Source organism: Elgaria multicarinata, chromosome 14 (assembly GCF_023053635.1).
Source record: "Elgaria multicarinata webbii isolate HBS135686 ecotype San Diego chromosome 14, rElgMul1.1.pri, whole genome shotgun sequence".
Classification (NCBI taxonomy): Eukaryota; Metazoa; Chordata; class Lepidosauria; order Squamata; family Anguidae; genus Elgaria; species Elgaria multicarinata.
In genome coordinates, this window is record NC_086184.1 from 14,245,379 (window position 1) to 14,262,990 (window position 17,612).

At 41.6% G+C, this 17,612-nt stretch overlaps 1 protein-coding gene across 1 annotated transcript in view; it reads left to right on the forward strand.

Moving 5' to 3' along the window:
- URI1 (URI1 prefoldin like chaperone) overlaps positions 1–14,000 on the forward strand; it is a 52,597-nt gene extending 38,597 nt beyond the window's left edge. Inside the window, exons 5-11 of the mRNA XM_063141341.1 lie at positions 986–1,077; positions 1,993–2,053; positions 3,177–3,354; positions 4,535–4,802; positions 7,499–7,641; positions 10,248–10,506; positions 13,665–14,000. Of these exons, the coding sequence (XP_062997411.1) occupies positions 986–1,077; positions 1,993–2,053; positions 3,177–3,354; positions 4,535–4,802; positions 7,499–7,641; positions 10,248–10,506; positions 13,665–13,853 (1,190 nt within the window). The 3' untranslated portion in view covers positions 13,854–14,000. The remainder of the gene's footprint in view (positions 1–985; positions 1,078–1,992; positions 2,054–3,176; positions 3,355–4,534; positions 4,803–7,498; positions 7,642–10,247; positions 10,507–13,664) is intronic.
- Positions 14,001–17,612: the final 3,612 nt, after the last annotated feature.

A 17,612-nucleotide genomic window follows, 5' to 3' on the forward strand; every position in this document is an offset into this window, starting at 1 on the left:
GTCTATCCTGATCTATTTTAGTAGGGTTAGCAGCTTTTTTTAAATCTTGCTGTTCATTTGCTATTTATCTTTGTGTTGTTTTTACATGAGTTCGTTTCGTAAGCTTCATTGAGGGATTTGTCTGTGTACATGCTCTTTTATTACAGTCATCTAGACCTGTCCAAGTTAAAATACGAAGTTTAAACACAAATATCAGGACACAGGCTCCATCCCCCACCCCATCAATTTAGGGCACTTGTCAAAGGCAGGATATAACCTTGGGTTGAATCCAGACTTAGCTATGCTTAGATTCATTGAAATCAATGGGGCTTAGTTATTAATAATTTCTACCATTGATTTCAGTGGATCTACTCTAAGCCTGCTCAAGTCTGAATCCAACTCCTTGTTAATACATACTCCAATTTACTGGGGAATCAGCACCATTGAACACAGGATTTACTTCAGAGTAAACGTGCATAGAACTGTCAGTACATCAAAATCTAAGGCTGCAATCTATGCCACCTTATTTAGGAGTAATATCTATTGAAATCAGTGGGACTGATACTTTGGATACAAACTTATATATGATTGTACTGTAACTCAACTCAAGAATCCATCTAATCAGGGAACAGTCTAATGTCATTTCATTTAATGTTTATATGCACCATTGATCCAGTTGACGTAAGATTGTTAGGCAAACTACAACAAAGCAAAACTTTTGAATTTGATATGATGAATTGACGAGGATGTCTCTGTAGAATCCTAGTCCTATATCGAGAGAGGAATTTGTGTACCACATTTTAACAGTTATAAAGTGTGCCTGTGCACTGTGTTGTCCATTTTAAATGTGAAACGTTTGAAAAATGAAAAGGGAGAACTAAAAACTAAGGGGTAAATGATTCCCCCGTTTGTAAAAAGAAAAAAAGATAATTGCATTTAAAATGTTATTAACTCTGTTCATTTTGCATGTGCTTCCTCTTGCGTAGTGACTGTTTTTCCATTTCAGATGTAAGGAAAACACTGGATGATTTGCAAAAAGTTATGAAGAATTTCGAATCCAGAGTTGAACTCACAGAAGATCTGCAGAAGATGAGTGATGTAAGACATTTGTTATTTGTACCCAAAAGGCATTTCATAAAAGTGACAGAAAGCATATTGAGTATACAGAGGTAACACACCTCTCTCAAGCTACTTCTTATTGCACTTATTACTTAGTTGATTAGGTTCAAGAGCTGATATTCAAGGAGCTACTTCAATGAGCCTTAGGACCGGCATACATCCAGTGGGCTATGTGTCTTTGAAGGTCAGAAACACACCCTTGCCATGTCATAGAATCATAGAACCATAGAATAGTAGAGTTGGAAGGGGCCTATAAGGCCATTGAGTCCAACCCCTTCTCAATGCAGGAATCCACCCTAAAGCATACCTGACAGATGGTTGTCCAGCTGCCACTTGAATGCCTCTTGTGTGGGAGAGCCCACAACCTCCCTAGGTAACTGTTTCCATTGTCGTACTGCTCTAACAGTCAGCAAGTTTTTCCTGATGTCCAGCAGGAATCTGGCTTCCTGTAACTTGATCCCATTATTTCGTGTCCTGCACTCTGGGAGGATCGAGAAGAGATCCTGGCCCTCCTCTGTGTGACAACCTTTTAAGTATTTGAAGAGTGCTATCATGTCTCCCCTCAAACTTCTCTTCTTCAGGCTAAACATGCCCAGTTGTTTCAGTCTCTCTTCATAGGGCTTTGTTTCCAGACCCTGATCATCCTGGTTGCCCTTCTCTGAACATGCTCCAGCTTGTCTGCGTCCTTCTTGAATTGTGGAGCCCAGAAACTATTGCCACAAACTATTTTGAAACTTCTTGCTTGTCACATGGCATAGGCAACTGCTGTTCGAGGCATAGAAGTCCAAAAGCCCCATTGGGCCCCTGACACCAGCTGGCCATAAATGCCAACTCTAAAGAACCAGTAGACGTCTTATAAAATATACTCATTTATTTTAACATCTTTCCAACTAGGCAGCTGGCGATTTTGTTGATATAAGAGAAGTAACCGAAAGTAATGGCACTGAAACAAAAGGTGAGTGTTTTGTTTTTTTAAGTATTAGGCCATTGGGAGATGTTTCTATTGGCTTGTTTCTGCTGTTTGTCTCAGTTCAGTGTAGGGACTTGTGATGCGTTCAGTTTGGTTTCTAAAAATTGGAAGATACACTTTCAAACTAAGGCATGGACGTAGTTGACAGATACCCTTACAATCAAACAAAAATAAATAAAACTTCTGATGCATCTTATCTCTGAAGAATCTAGAATAAGGATTGCCAGACTTCCTTACAGGGTTTTTTTGTGCTTTGTACCCAAGATAAACTACAATATGCTGCAAAGAGTTAAATGAATTTATGAGAAACTTCCACACTGAATTATTGGAAGTGATTTATGGATAGGCCATAGTTCAGTAGTAGAACACATAGGGGGTAGTATCCAGTGGTAATCCTACTTAGAGTTGAAATGGATGACACTTGTTAGTCATGAGTAACAAGATTCATTTATTTCAATGGGTCTACTCTAAGTACTCTAAGCTGCTACCCATAGTCTTCATGCAGAAGGTCCCTGGTTCAATCCCGGGCATCTCCAAGTTAGGGCTGGAAAATACCCCTGCCTGAAATCCTAGAAAGCCATTGCTGATCAGTGTAGACAATACGTAGGTAGATGGACATTTGGTCTAATTCAGTTCAAAGCAGGTTCCTATGTTAAGAACAAAAGAAGAGCCCTGCTGGATCAGACCAAAGGTCCATTTGGTCCAGCATTCTGTTCACACAATGGCCAACCAGTTACTGATGGGATACCCACAAGCAGGACATGAATGCAATAGCACCCTCCCACCAATGTTCCCCAGCAAATGTTCCTATGATAGAATAGATGCAAAGACACAACACTGAAAACATCCCAGGTTTACTATTTCCTTCTTTTGGGAAATACTTGTGCCTTCGCATTTGCATAACGGCAAGCACCTATTACCCTGGGACAATTCTCTGGTTCATTGGCAGAACTATTTAAACACTTCAGTAGTAATTTGGAGCAGAAAAAGGGGGTTTTTGATCATGTTTTTCTCCAGATTCCTTTGTTACAATTGCCTTTTTCCTTCTTTTACTTTGAATTGTCTTGGTAATGGCATTTTTTTAAAAAATCTTTGTTTAATTGCCTAGGAAAACACAGAACTGCTCACAAACCTCATTCAAAACCAAAAACATTTGCTTCTGAGGCAAACCTTCAAGAAAACGGAATTGTTGAAAAATCCAGCGGGGACTTGAAATTGGAGGAAGAGCTTTGGGCCAGACTTGATGAACTTGAGAGGCAAGAAGAGATCCTTGGTGAACTTGACAGGTATTTTAACTGTTGTAGGTTGGAGCTCTCCATTCAGAAGAAATGAAAATACTTAGAGTGGGAGCTTGGCCGTGAATCGGTTCTTCCCTTAGTACTAAATCATATTGGGTTCCTCAAACAGGTGGCAAAGGGGAAGGTAGATAGTGGTTTAGCAGTTTGACAGCAGTGTCAAACCTACATAATTTGAGCACCATGTTGGCCATTGAAATTCTCTCCAAGTCCTGGACTAGCTGAAAGGGCTTCTGTGTAGCACAGGCTTAGCTCTAATAAGGACTTCCACTGGTCTCTCCTTTCTGGTGAGCAAAATCTGACACAAATTATACTTTCATATGCAGTATTGCCTTTGGTGTATATGACCTTCCGTGGTTATGATAGCGATGTTGCTGTTGCTGCAACGTTTTCCATTGCACATGGCAGTCAATGGAAATTTCAAAGTCCTCTTCTCTTTGTGTGGGAAACCCGAACTCCCATCATCTTCCTTTCTTACAGGATTCTGCTTAAATAAAAACACAGTGGCCTGGTTCAGACAACACGCTAAACCATGCTGCTTAACCACGAAATGGTTAAGGGAGTGCACATTCCATTAACCATTTTGTGGTTAAGCAGCATGGTTTAGCGTGTTGTCTGAATCAGGCCAGCGACTAACAATCACATTGTAGACTTGACCATGCTTAAACAAAACCAAATTTCCTTACTTCAGATAGGGGTCCTTCCCAGCCCTTTCCCAGAAAGCAGATTAGAAATCACAAACAGTTGATCAATGGCTTCTAGTCATTACGGATATAAACAAAGTCCAGGTTTTAGAAGGAGCTGGTCCCTCAGCTGCTGAGGAGATACAACACGAGTGGGCTGTTGCCTTTATGTTCTGCTTATGGACTTCTCAGAAACATCTGGTTTACTATTCTGGGAAATGGATGCCGAACTAGAAGGATCTTGGGTCTGGTCTAGCAGGGATCTAGTAGGAGTTTTAGTCCAATACATCTGGAGGGCACCAGGCTGGGGAAAGCTGATGTAGAATGTTGTCCTGATGTTCTGATAGCAAAGTCAGCAGGGTTGGGGGGGGGGGCTTCAAAATGACAGTGGAGCATCTTCACACAAGCATCTTCTAAGTGCTAGTCTTAGGGCTTTCCCTTGGAACTAATATTTCATCCTCCTTCCCTCTCCCCAATCCCCTTTCTAGGATATCTGATACCATTCAGGCCAATGGAGAAGACAGTTCCTCCTCTGAAGAAGAGAGAGAGGACAAGAAGACAGATGTGAATGTAGTTCATGGGGAAGAAGAACCTAATACTCAGGGCAACTTTCAAAAAGTAGTAATCAACTCCAAATTGTTCAGAGGTCAGGTTAACGGCCCAAATCACTCCTGCAGCGACGACGAGGATGATTTAGCCATTGCTGAGAATGCAGTACCGACAATATATTTCTCCCATACTGTGGAACCGAAAAGGGTTTGTATTGCAAGGCTTGTTGAATAACCCGTGTGGTAATAATGCTTTTCTCCTTAACCAAGAGGCTGCTTTTACCTAAGAAGAAATTGGGATTATTCAGGATTCTAACAAATGACCTCATCTCTTGGGATGATAGGGTAAATGGGGAAATTTGCATTTGTAATCTCAACTCTTAAAATCAGATGTAGGAAGAACATGGTATTGAAATCCCCATGCTACCAAAAACTGATTAAAATCTTGTTTGGTTTAGGTATTCTGTCAATGGAAAGTTGGACTTAATGAGGGAAGATCTTTCCTTGTTCTGCAGGTTTTCAAAGCAAGCAGCAAAGGGTTAGCTGCTCTTCAGTTTGAATGTAGGGACAGCAAACTTGACTTTCTATCTGAAGAGATTCCCCCTAATTTAAGGGCACGGGGATGAATAATCAGAAGGACTTTAGCTTAAACTCAAACATGGTCAATAGAGAAAGATCGATAGAGGAAAACCTGGGAGAGGAAAGAACTTATTTGCTCACAGGGAGATTCCATTCCATATGATTCCTAGGTGCCTGGCTAGGTTGAGCCTGCCTCCTCTCATATGTGCTGAAAAGAAGGGACTTTTGCTTCAAGTGAAACTTCCCATCCTTATTCAGTTGGTATGAAAACAAACGGTAGAACCAGCTACAGGTCCCAGGCTGCGTTAGAGAGTAGAAGCAGACTGACTCAACCAACCTTTGCTATTAGTGGGTGTGGGAAGGGAAGATTTCATTTTGCTCGTCTTGATTATGCTTAGAACTCCTGAGATCTTTGTATGTAGTCCGCATCCTTGTCCTCCATTCCCAAGCAATGTGTAATAGGTGGGTCCGAGTGTGTGTGTGTGTGTGTGTGTGTGTGTGTGTAGAATTTTTGGAAATGGGCAGTATGAGAAAATTGCTCTTATCAGAGTAAGAGCCCCAGGCAGTGAGGAGTGCGATCCCTGGAGGAAGCAAAAGGAAGAAAAAGGGCAAGAGAGTTATAGATGGTTCCTGGTACTCTTAGTTCCTAATGGGAGGAGGCTGGATGGTGGGAATGCTTCTGCCATGACATATGAACAGGAAACTTCCAAGGTGACCTAGAAGATGAATTCCTATTCCTCCTCCTCCTCCTCCGATGGACCTTGCACCTTTTGACTGTAGCCAGGAAAGCAGCCTGATCCTTGTTGATGATCTAGCTTATCTATTGGAAGCGTTTGCTTGGGGGTGTTTGTAGGTGGGGGTGGGGGGATCCCATCTCACCATCTTCTGTTGTCCCAAAGGTCTAGTAGGCAGGTCTACAGCAGAGGTGGTCCCTGCATCTAACATGGCTGTCATTCATGGGTTGTCCTCATTTCCAAGAGAAACAGAGCTTGCCATGGTGTCATGATGCAGTACCTTTCTGAGGCCCAGGACCAAATGGCTGTGGAGAACCAGCCTGAGCAGATTGGCACTGAGGACTCCCAAGAAGCCTGGGCACTCCCTTTTCCTGCCACATAGTTGAGAGAAAAACAGCCAAGAATGAGTTGACGTAATTCCATTGCCAGGAAGGGTCAATAGGTTCCCCATCCTCTAACAATCCCATCTCTATTCTATTCAGGAGCATTAGGGAGAAAGGAGGATATCCAGTAACGGAGGCAGTGATATAAACCTGTTGCTGGGGAACATGGGTGGGAGGGTGCCGTTGCACTCATGTCCTGCTTGTAGGTTCCTGGGCAACAGCTGGTTGGCCACTGTGAACAGAATGCTGGACTAGGTGGATCATCCAGAATGGTTATTTTTATGTCCTTATGAAGACGGAATATTGGTGTTGCTCCAAAAAAATTAGTTTTGCTCCCGAGAGAGCAGCAAAAAGACCTGCTCCCTAGCTGAAAGCAGAACCAGAAGCTGAAACTGGGAATGGGAGTGGATGGGTCTCCTATTCTGGTAGGACATCAAGTTTGCTGGCCCAGCCTTCTGACTGAGAAGAAGAGTTAATCCTTTGCTGCCTTCTCACATATCTGCTGAATAATAATGTTATGTAACGTGAAAACAGCGTTGCTGAATCTGGAACTCTTAATACATTATATGTCCCTCGTACAAAATACATGGGTGCAGGTCTAAAATGGTCAGTATAAGCAGTACATTTAGTCAGTATGATCAGTACTAATTTGTGCTCTCTTTTCAGCAGCACTTGTACACCTGTATCCACATGTAACCTCAAATTCTGGTTTAGCATTTGTATGAACGAGCCTCAGGCTTTCGAGTTCCCCCATCCACGTCTTCCTCTAGTGCAACTGGAAGGAAGAGATCAGAAGGTTTTACTTCCATTTTCAATTAACCATGGCTAATCATTATGTCTAAACCTGGACATGCTATGATTAGTCTTAATTACATTCTAGGGAAACAAACCAATTTCAAACTAGCTTCTGATTTTGGCTTGTTTCACTAGCCATTTTTAAAACAAACCACAGTTTCAGGATAGCACAAATACAGTTTGTCGGAAATAGAAGTGAAAGTGGGGAGGGGGGAGTAAAGCAGCCCATGGTTCTTGTACGTGACGTTAAACCATAGTTTAGTGGTGTGTCTGAGCTCAACCACTGTATAGAAGGGTGCCGTGCAACTTGGTGATTGGCTTTAATTGCTGTGTCCAGCTGATTAAAGAATATTTTGCCTTTACTCATTCAATTAAAAACCCGATTATTCACAACTAATGTGTTTTCACTTCAGGTACGAATAAACACAGGAAAAAATACTACTTTAAAATTCAGTGAAAAGAAAGAGGAGGCAAAACGCAAGCGGAAGAATAGCAACGGCAACGGGCATTCGGCTACAGAACTGCCCAACATCAAAACACCAGCAGACATTTACCGGTATGGCATCTGTAGCAAGAACAATTGTGTGTGGGTTGTGTGTGTGTGTGTGTGTGTGTGATTCTTTCTGCATGGTTCAGTTTTAGAACGTAAGAACATAAAAAGTGCCGTGCTGGATCAGACCAGTTGCCCACGGGAAACCCTCAAGCCGAGCAGCACAGCGCCCTCCCACCCATGTTCCTATGGTGTACATGGGCACGCTGCTGATACTGGAGGTTGTATATACGCGTTAGGATTAGAAGCTATGGATACCCTCCTCCTCCAGGAATTTGTCCAACCCCCTTTTAAAGCCATCCAAATGGGTGGCCATCACCACATCTTGAAGTAGCAAATTCCATAGTTTAGCTATGTGCTGCGTGAAGAAGTACTTCCTTTTATCTGTCCTGAATCTCCCACCACTCAGCTTTCATGGGATGACCCCAGGTTCTAATATTATGAGAGAAGGAGAAAAATGTCTCCGCATTCATTTTCCCCACACCATGCATCATTTTGTACACCTCCGTCATGTCTCCTCTCAGTTGCCTTTTCTCTAAATTAAACAGTCCCAGATGTTGTAACAATTGGTAAGTATCATGAGCAGAGGGCTGCAGCTAATCATCTTATTCAGTTACATGTAATTAATATCATTTATATAGTGTGTTTATGAACCTTTTGTACATCAAGTTGTACCTGGTAGGAATATCCCACTTATTCTGTATTGTTCATATTTGGCAATTACTCACTCAGTGTGAAATGGCTCTTAAAAATGGTCTGGGTATTATGACAATTTGAAAAGCAATCTGTGTTTCATTTTACTAGTGTACCCATTTGAGGTGTTTAGCAGATACTGCTGTTTATGTTTTCATAAGTATACTATTATGAGGGCTAAACATCTGTCTGTAGGTTAATGCAGGCACTGTCAAGACTGGAAAATTTTAACGTCATATTCCTAACTTCTTTAAATGGCTTATGATTTTGGCATCTGCTTGCATCCATGGAAGAGCTATTCACAAAACATTGCATGACTTTGCATCTTTCTAAAATTATATAGTTTGACTTGGTTAAGGGCAGTTGTCAGGGAGTTAAGGACATAAGAAAAGCCCTGCTGGATCAGACCAAGGGTCCATTCTAGTTCAGCATTCTGTTTAAACAGTAGCCAACTAGCTGAAACCTGCAAGCAGGATTCATGTGTAACAGCACCCTCCCACCCATGTTTCCCAGCAACTGCTGTACATAGGAACATGGCATCTGATTCTGAAGGAAGCACATAGCCATCAGGACTAGTAGCTATTAATAGCTTTCTCCTCCAGGAATTTGTCTAACCCCCTTTCAAAGCCATCGAAATTGGTGGCCATCACCACAACTTGTGGTAGTGAATTCCATAGCTGAAACTATGTGCTGTGTGAAGAAGTCCTTCCTTTTGCCTGTCCAGAATCGCCCATCAATCAGCTTTATGGGATGACCCTGGGTTCTAGTATTATGAGAGAGTTTGTGCTTAGTTTACTCTTGCATTCTCATCCATACATTGATGCATAGATTGAGGGTTTCCTTTTGGATATTTCCCAGTTGTCTGTCCTTAATTTAACTAAACTGCTACTTTGCAAAATTGACCTGGCTTTTGTTCTTTATACCCATGATTCCCATACTTCTATTTTATAACCAACTTGGAGTTTTGTTTGTCTCCGGGACTCACCAATGGACATGTATGGTACCTGTGGCAAGCCATCCACAAATGGGCTCTTTTTTTCAAATTAGAAGATACCATTCTACAATGTTGTCTGCAGCATTTCGAGTAACAATTTCTCCATCATTCAGTTGCCAATATAGTTAGAAGAAAGACCATCAGCCATGGCATAGCAATTAGATACATCTCAGATTTGACTTCATATGAGCAAGAAGCTTGTTTTAAATGAAACATTGAATCTTTGAGGGGGTGATTCTGTTTTACTGTGAGAATCCCTGTTCCCATCTCTTTTTTCATATCTCTGTGTTACCTTCCATGTTGTTTCCTATGTCTGGATTAATGTCCCAGGACTAATTAATGTCTGGATTAATGTTTAACTCAGTGTTTAACTTAATGTTTAGCTCATGCTTTGCATGCCAGCGGTCCCAGTTTCAGTGTCCAGCATCTTCTACTGAAAAAGACTTTTGGAGAGATGCTGTCAGTCAACTGTATAGACAACACTGCAGTAGAGAGACCCATGATATGTCTCTTCCCCCCAGTGCCCACCAAGTCATATAAATAAACATAAATTGTAATCTCTCAGGCTTCACATTTGAAGGCAAATTTGGGCTTCAAAACCTAAAAGTATTTCCTTCCGCATAATCCTTCTAATAGTTTATAATTTTGCTTTGCAAAACACAAGTTCCATTAACCATCTAACAAAGGAGGTTTACCTCCAAAGTAAAATGATGAGCAATCCCTTGAAAGAGGAAAGGTAACAGTTGGGTCGCTGAATATAATCCATCTACACTGTATCTTTTGAAAGGCTTCAATTAAAAAGTTGGGCAGGCAGAATCATCATAATTAATTTGTACCAAAGACAGAGTGAAATTATTGTGAATTTGTCATGTGGTTCTCCCTCCAACCCCAAATAGTTTATTAAAGCTAACATTTTCCTTTACAGAGTCTTTGTTGATGTTGTGAATGGAGAATATGTCCCTCGTAAATCAATTTTGAAGTCTCGAAGCCGAGAAAATAGTGTTTGTAGCGATACCAGTGAGAGCAGCACTGCTGAATTCGATGACAGACGAGGAATTCTGAGAAGTGTGAGCTATGATGAAGCTACCTACAGTGATAACAGTGAAGGAATCTTGGAAGAGGAAGAAGAGGAGGATCAGGAACATCTTTCCAAGAAAACATCACCCTCGTCAGGGACATATGAGGTACAGGAAAGTTGTTTTTTGCTTTCACTTTTAGGAAAAATTATTAGGATAAGTAGGTTATCTTATTCATTTTAGATCTCATCCATTGGCTCATTATAGCTCTCATTGGCGTATTCCGTGGATAGAACATCAAAAGATTGCAAATTTTTTACTACATCTATATAATTGGAACATATTTGCCACCGAAGTGTAACAGCGTGCTTTCCTAAGTCAAGATAACAGTATCTAAACACTCTCTTCTGAACCTTGGCTCCAGGTTTATATGCATTTAATGGGAAGCAACTTCCATTGGGTTGAATCCAGACTTAGTCATGCTTCAAATACACCTATTGAAATCAGTGGAACAAGTTAGACCTGGCTCACTTAAAGTTCCATTGATTTCAGTAGGTCTTCTCAAAGCATGAATAAGAGTGGACCCACCCCTCCGATTTCAATGGAAGTCGATTTAATTAGAATTTCAGGCTAAGGAGAAAATGGAGAGTTCAGCTCATTCTCTTGATTTTTGCGGGGAGGGCAAATGAATCAAAGCTTTAAGCCCCACTTCCTGGAGGAATTGGGAAGGGGAGCAACCCATGGAGAATTCTGCTATTGTCTCCAGAGGCAGCAGCTCTTCCCAGCTCCAGCCAAGTTGGTTTGCGCAGTACACACCACCCCTATGAGGACAACGCATGCTGCGCGAGGCTTGGACTCAGCTGGCACTGGGAGGTTCACCTGGTTTCCCCATCACTGGTCAATCCCCTTTTCAGTGGTGACAAAGAGATGCAGCTCCATCATGGAGAGTGGGTTGACATCGTCCAGCCTGCAGAGGTCCCAGTGGGGGACAGTTCAGCCTCCCGCCTGAACCTGTTTTCCACCCCTGCCAAAAGTCAGTAAGTGTTGTCAGCATCGCTTTAGGCTCAGATTTAGAAGATGAAGCAAATCACTTACTGATGTGAGCTGGAAATGAAGTCAGAGGGTGAGGTAAGCAGGCGACTCTTAGTTTAAGTTCTTCAACCCTTTGGAGCCTTCCCCAGGTGGTTGTTTTTACCCTTTTCCTTGCAGTTCTCATTCCATTGGAACCGCTTGACAACGAGGAATATGGTCCAGCACAGAGTGTACTTGATCTCATTGAAAACAATAGGCTTAAGCACACTTAATCCACCCTGGCCACATATCAAGACAGAGTTAAAACAATCTGTTCATGGGTTGTTTGCATGGCGAGAAGTCTTGTCCCGGTTTCACTGCAACTGAAACCTTGGTTTTCCTTTCCTTTTTTGCTATAGGGTTACATTGATGGACTAGCCTTTGGAGCCTGACAGATGGTCTTGGTTTAGGATGCCTGATGACGACAATAATTCTTAGTTTTTATATAGTAAGCTTGTTGGGTGGTCCATATTATCATCCCCTATTATCTGTCACTCCATGGCGGCGTTCAGACATAACACCAGACCAAAAGCTTAGCATTTATCTCTTTGCTCTTTTAGGTTCTGAAAAAGTGACTGTTGCGATCTGATTTGTTCCTTTTTCTTCACTTGATTTAAAAATAAATGTTTATTATTTTCCATTTGTGAACCTGACGTTCTTTCCTTTCGATGACTAATAAGATTTTGGTCATGGATGCCAGCTACTTTGTATTCCTTATCTCTGGGCTATGCCCAAAGGAAACCCATCCCTATATATTGTGACAATGTGTGTGATTTTAATTTAGGACTTGCACGGAAGGAAAATGAGCACCGGTTAGGACATCTCCATAGACGTTTTCCTCAAAAATATATGGAGCTTGACAGACCCTCTGTATAAGGTTTCTTTTAATGATAATAATACCATCATCAGAAAAGAGACTCAAAACCTGTAGGTTTCTGATTTGTATGCTGCGTGTCAGCTTGAAGCAATTAAAAAAGGCTAAAGCTCGTAGCCTTGGCTTTATATTTGATTCCTCGCTCTCCTTTAGTACTCATGTTGAGGCAGTAGCTAAATCCTGTCGCTTTTTCCTGTATAATATTGCCAGGATTCGACCATTTCTGTCTGTCTCTTCTGCCAAGACTCTTGTTCATGCACTGGTTATTTCTCGGTTGGACTACTGCAACCTTCTTCTCTCTGGCCTTCCTTCTTCTCACATCAGTCCGCTGGTTTCTGTCCACCACGCTGCCGCTAAGATCATCTTCTTGGCTCGCCGCTCTGACCATGTTACTCCACTTCTGAAATCTCTCCATTGGCTTCCGATTCACTTCAGAATCCAATATAAACTTCTCTTGTTGACCTTCAAAGCTTTTCACGGTCTAGCTCCTTCCTATCTCTCCTCTCTCATCTCACACTATTGCCCCACTCGTGCTCTTCGCTCCTCTGATGCCATGTTTCTCACCTGCCCAAGGGTCTCTACTTCCCTTGCTTGGCTTCGTCCCTTCTCTTCTGCTGCCCCTTAAGCCTGGAATGCTCTCCCAGAACATCTGAGATCTACAAGTTCAATCTCAGCTTTTAAAGCTCAGCTAAAAACTTTTCTTTTCCCAAAAGCTTTTAAAAACTTGATGTTACTCGGACTTTAGATTGTTAGTTATACTGTTAGTTTTTCCCTACCCTGTGCCTGTTTACCCTACCCTGTGCCTGTTTACCCTACCCTGTGCCTGTTTGCTTTCTCTTCCCCTCCTTATTGTTTTATTATGGTTTTATTAGAATGTAAGCCTATGCGGCAGGGTCTTGCTATTTACTGTTTTACTCTGTACAGCACCATGTACATTGATGGTGCTATATAAATAATAATAATAATAATAATAATAATAATAATAATAATAAACCATGAAAATGCGATATATATGATGGCAATATTGACAGATCCGAAATCTGCAAATAGGACAAATATTGTTAACGGAGCTAAAATTGCCTGTTGCGTCTCCTTTTTTCACACGTGTCAAGAAGGAAACCTATTTTTGTTGTTGCTCCCTCTCCGTTATGAATGAACAGCACCTAGCACTTCTTAATGCACCACTGGCATTCCTTCTGGATTTCTCGGGTTTTGAGGTTAATTACAATTTCCTTCTGCAAGGAGCTGGTCATTGGTTTAAGGAGAAGTTTCCATATTTTTGACTTAAAGAAACAGTAATGGTAATAAGGTAACAAACTTTGCTTTGTCTAACTGTGCAATTGAAATGTAGCTCGTTTTTGAGGTTTTCTTTTTCTTGTAGGCTTTCTCGGGAACCGTTGTTGAGAAGGAGCTTTTGTCTCCCGCTTCAGCGCCACACCCAGTAATCGCCTATCCTGTCCTGCCTACTATTCTGGAGCGAAAATCTGAGGAAATTCTCTCTGAAGCTTCAGAAGAAACTACAAAGAGGGTTTCAAAATTCAAAGCTGCCAGAATGCAACAGAAAATCTAGGTCCCGCTTAGACAGTGGAAGTTTGGGATTTTCATGTGTAGTGGCACGATTTGTAAGATGGCTCACATCTAGCCAATAAAATAGCAGACTGTGTTGATTTGATATTGTTCATGTTAGACCTCTAGTTGATGGTATTTCTTTCTTTTTCTTTTTTTTAAAAAAAAAACAAATCTGTGAGGAAACACTTTAAAATTCTCCTTATTTTCTTAATATCCCTGTATGCAGTCAGCACCTTTGTACATGTTTGCCTTACGATAACAGCACTTGGAATAATTTTCAAAAGAATAATCTTCATAAGGCTTTTGTGTGTGTGTGTATGTGTGTGTGTGTGTGTTTAAATCTAAATACAGGCAGTTTTGTACCAGATGTGATGTTCTACATACCATATGGGTCGTTTGAAAGAAACTTTGCAACTTTCAGATAGAGCCAACAATTATATTTCACGACTTGCTTTAGCGTTTTAAGACTCTCTTGTATCCCCCATTGTTTTGTACGGTTTGCTTTTAGGTGTCTGTGCTGACGAATCATTTCTTTCCTACTATCATAAAGCCCCCTGATAACTTTACTTGTAGAGAACCTATGAAACAGAGGCTGTGTTCACATACTCTGCAGGGACGTTTCTTTGATGAAAAAACAACAGCAACAACCCGGTATTTTGTAAAATTAAACTTTTCCAGTAAGACAAATCTGAAATGTCGAGAGTATTTTCCTTTGGGTTATATTACAAAACAGGACAGAGAAGTTTTCTCATTCCCAAATTCTCTGGATGTTCTCTGACCTTCCCTTTGCAAAGCAGTTCTTTCACTTTTCCTTTCTTTTGTAACAAACACCTATTAGCGTCAATAGAAATTACGTGCTCATGAGGAGAAGAGCTTAACCCTAAACTACAGCAGCTTTAGCCATAAAGAGACCCTCCTATTCTTTTGTGCATTTGAAAATGTAATTCTGTTGCCGTGGGCAGCTCCAGGAGGGGCTGGCCCATGTTGTTGTCCAGAGTTCACAACATGAGCTTGAGACACAGCAGGGCCCTGTAATCAGAAAAGTGGCCGGTCAGCCCAATCTTTGAACTGTACCTACACAAACCGCATTTTGCACCATTGCTACTGCAGCAGCATCCTCACCTTGGCAAATGGCGCAAAGTCAAAGAACAGGATCCTCCCATCCATCTTTTAACAGTAGAAGCAAAAGTCGCATCCAAGCTCAATTCAACACCCTGGGTCCAAGACACCTACAGGACACCACCATCCCTACGTTTTACTATCCGCTGTAAATTATCTTCTAAGCTTACTACTTATGCACCAAATCAGGTCCTGAAAAAACACTGGAATGTGTTCTCAGTGGGTACCTCTCAGCTTAAAGTCTTATTTCACTGGAGTTTTGTCAAAAGCCAAGCCCATATATCTTACGGCCAACAACATTTGGAGGACCAGAGGTCCTCTGAGTTAAAAGAATCAGATAGAAGATAATGCTGGGAACGATCTCGGTTTCATACCTCGGAGAGCCACTGCCCATCAAAATAGACAACCCTGTGTTAGTCGGAGAAATAAGGCAGATTTCTATATTGCTAACTTATACTAATCATTTGGTTCATACACAAGACCCAGCATCAGAAATGCATCAGAAATGAGTGATCTGTTGTAACTGTGAGGGCTTTTGCTTGTCAGGGATTAAATTAAGAATTCTTTAAAAGATATCCTGGTAGCTAAGAAGCACAGGATGCTTCCCTTCCCGCCCCCCAGTCTTCCATTGGTCTATTCTTTATATAGCCCAGCAAAAATGAGAAGACTTGGAGGTGATAGAGAGCAAAGAAGTAAACATCTAGCCAAGCATGTATCTGCCTAGATCAATCTGGAGTGACAGCCATTATGTTCTATGTAAATATGAAGTACAGGACATCCATTGTGCCCCATAGGTTAAGGTATAAGCCTTTAAAACAAGGAACCATCTGGAAATCTTCCCTGGAAGCCTGGATGATTCAATGGCTAGCAGTGTTACGTTGGGATTTAGGAAACCAAGGCTCAGAGAGCCACTTGGCTATGCAATCCATGGGTGGCCTTGAGGGAATTTAGGCTGCAATTCTACATACACCTGGGAGTAAATTCCATGGAACTCAGTGCGACTTACTTCTAAGTAACTCGGATAAGATAATGCTTAATACTCTTTGATTGAAAGGCTGCAAACCATTAAAAGCAGCCATCAATTTAAGGAAGGAACAATCCTATTATCACTTATCAGGTCAGAAAGAGAAATCCATCTGCTTTACTTTTTCTAGTGACTAATATATGGTTTGTGTGTGGATTGTAGGCCAAGGTAGAGCGCTGTATCTCCGATTTAAAATTCAAGAGGCGGCAGGTCCTACAATACTACTATGAATTGTGTGTTCTGACTATTGCCCCCTTCTCAATCCACACGCACACACCCATACTCTTGGTAGGGCCTTAATCCTATTCTGCCCCCTCTTGACTGTTTCCTTGGACAGAGGTGGTGATTGGGATGGCAAATATGCACATCGTAATTGGATATCACAAACCACATTGGAGGTGTTAATCATTAGCTTGATACATGCTGAAATGTAGATTTTATGGCTCTAAAGCATATTGCGTTAGTACTAAAATAAGCCATCAATGCCAGTCCACCCTCTATTCACGGCTAAATATTTAAAGGAGGTTATTTATAGCTTCTTTAATGAATTCTTGGCTAAACAAAATGAAATTATGTCCTAGAAAAGTAGGAGCTATTTTGTAACCAGAACAGTGCATCTATAAAATATAGTGCTATGAATATGTATTTTAAATAACAAAGGGGGTTGAGATCTAATCTAATCTACCAGAGCTGGTTAATTAGAGGAAACGGGCCCCAATCCTAACCGTTCTGACATGGTGTACATCCCATTGATTTGCCTGAAGCTGCTCTGCTCTGTCTGATCCCTTTTCCTCTTATCTGGGTCCATGGAACTTTGCCTGCTGCTTTCTATGGTTCGCAATCTCTAGTCTTGGCTGCCGTGTTACACATAACTAACAGTCTTAGGATAGATGTTCAGCGACCAGAAGCTTACTTCTATTTATTCATAGCAAATTAATTCTCTGGAGTGCGGTTAGGAATGGTTCACACAACACGCTGAGCCAAAATGCTTAACCACTGTGGCTTAGCGTGTCGTCTGAACAGGGTCAATGGGATACAGACTCAAGTTGGAACAAGCTTCAAAGTGGAAGTTGGGGGACTTTGGGGAACCCGAATTTTGCTGATTCACACAACACTGGAGCTAAGTTACATATTTAGAAACATAAGGCCCTTAAGGATTATACCATTATTTCTGTGCATCACACATATGGGCTCTGTGCCTACGCAGAGCTCGCTTCGGGAAGCTTGTAAAGCTAAGGAATTTTGGGGTGGGAACCCTCACTCACCATCCCACCATGCATACTCCAATGGGCTGCTGCCTCAGTTCTTCAGCGACTGCCATTGTGGTAGCTCACACGATAGTTTTTCTTGGTCTTTTTCGATTGCGCTGATAAAATCCACTGGAGGGAAGAGGCGGGAACAGCGATATAAACCTTAATCAGCGCAATACTACAAATAACCACCATGAAAACATAATCTACAAAAAAATGCAAAATAGGAGGTGTTTATCCACAATACACAAAGTGTCCCCCCTGCCTCCCTCCACCAGGCCAGAATGAACACCACAAAAGCAGCTCCAAACAATGGGGTAATAACTAATGTCCAAATGACTGAAGGCCTCCCCGCCCCAGAGCAAAC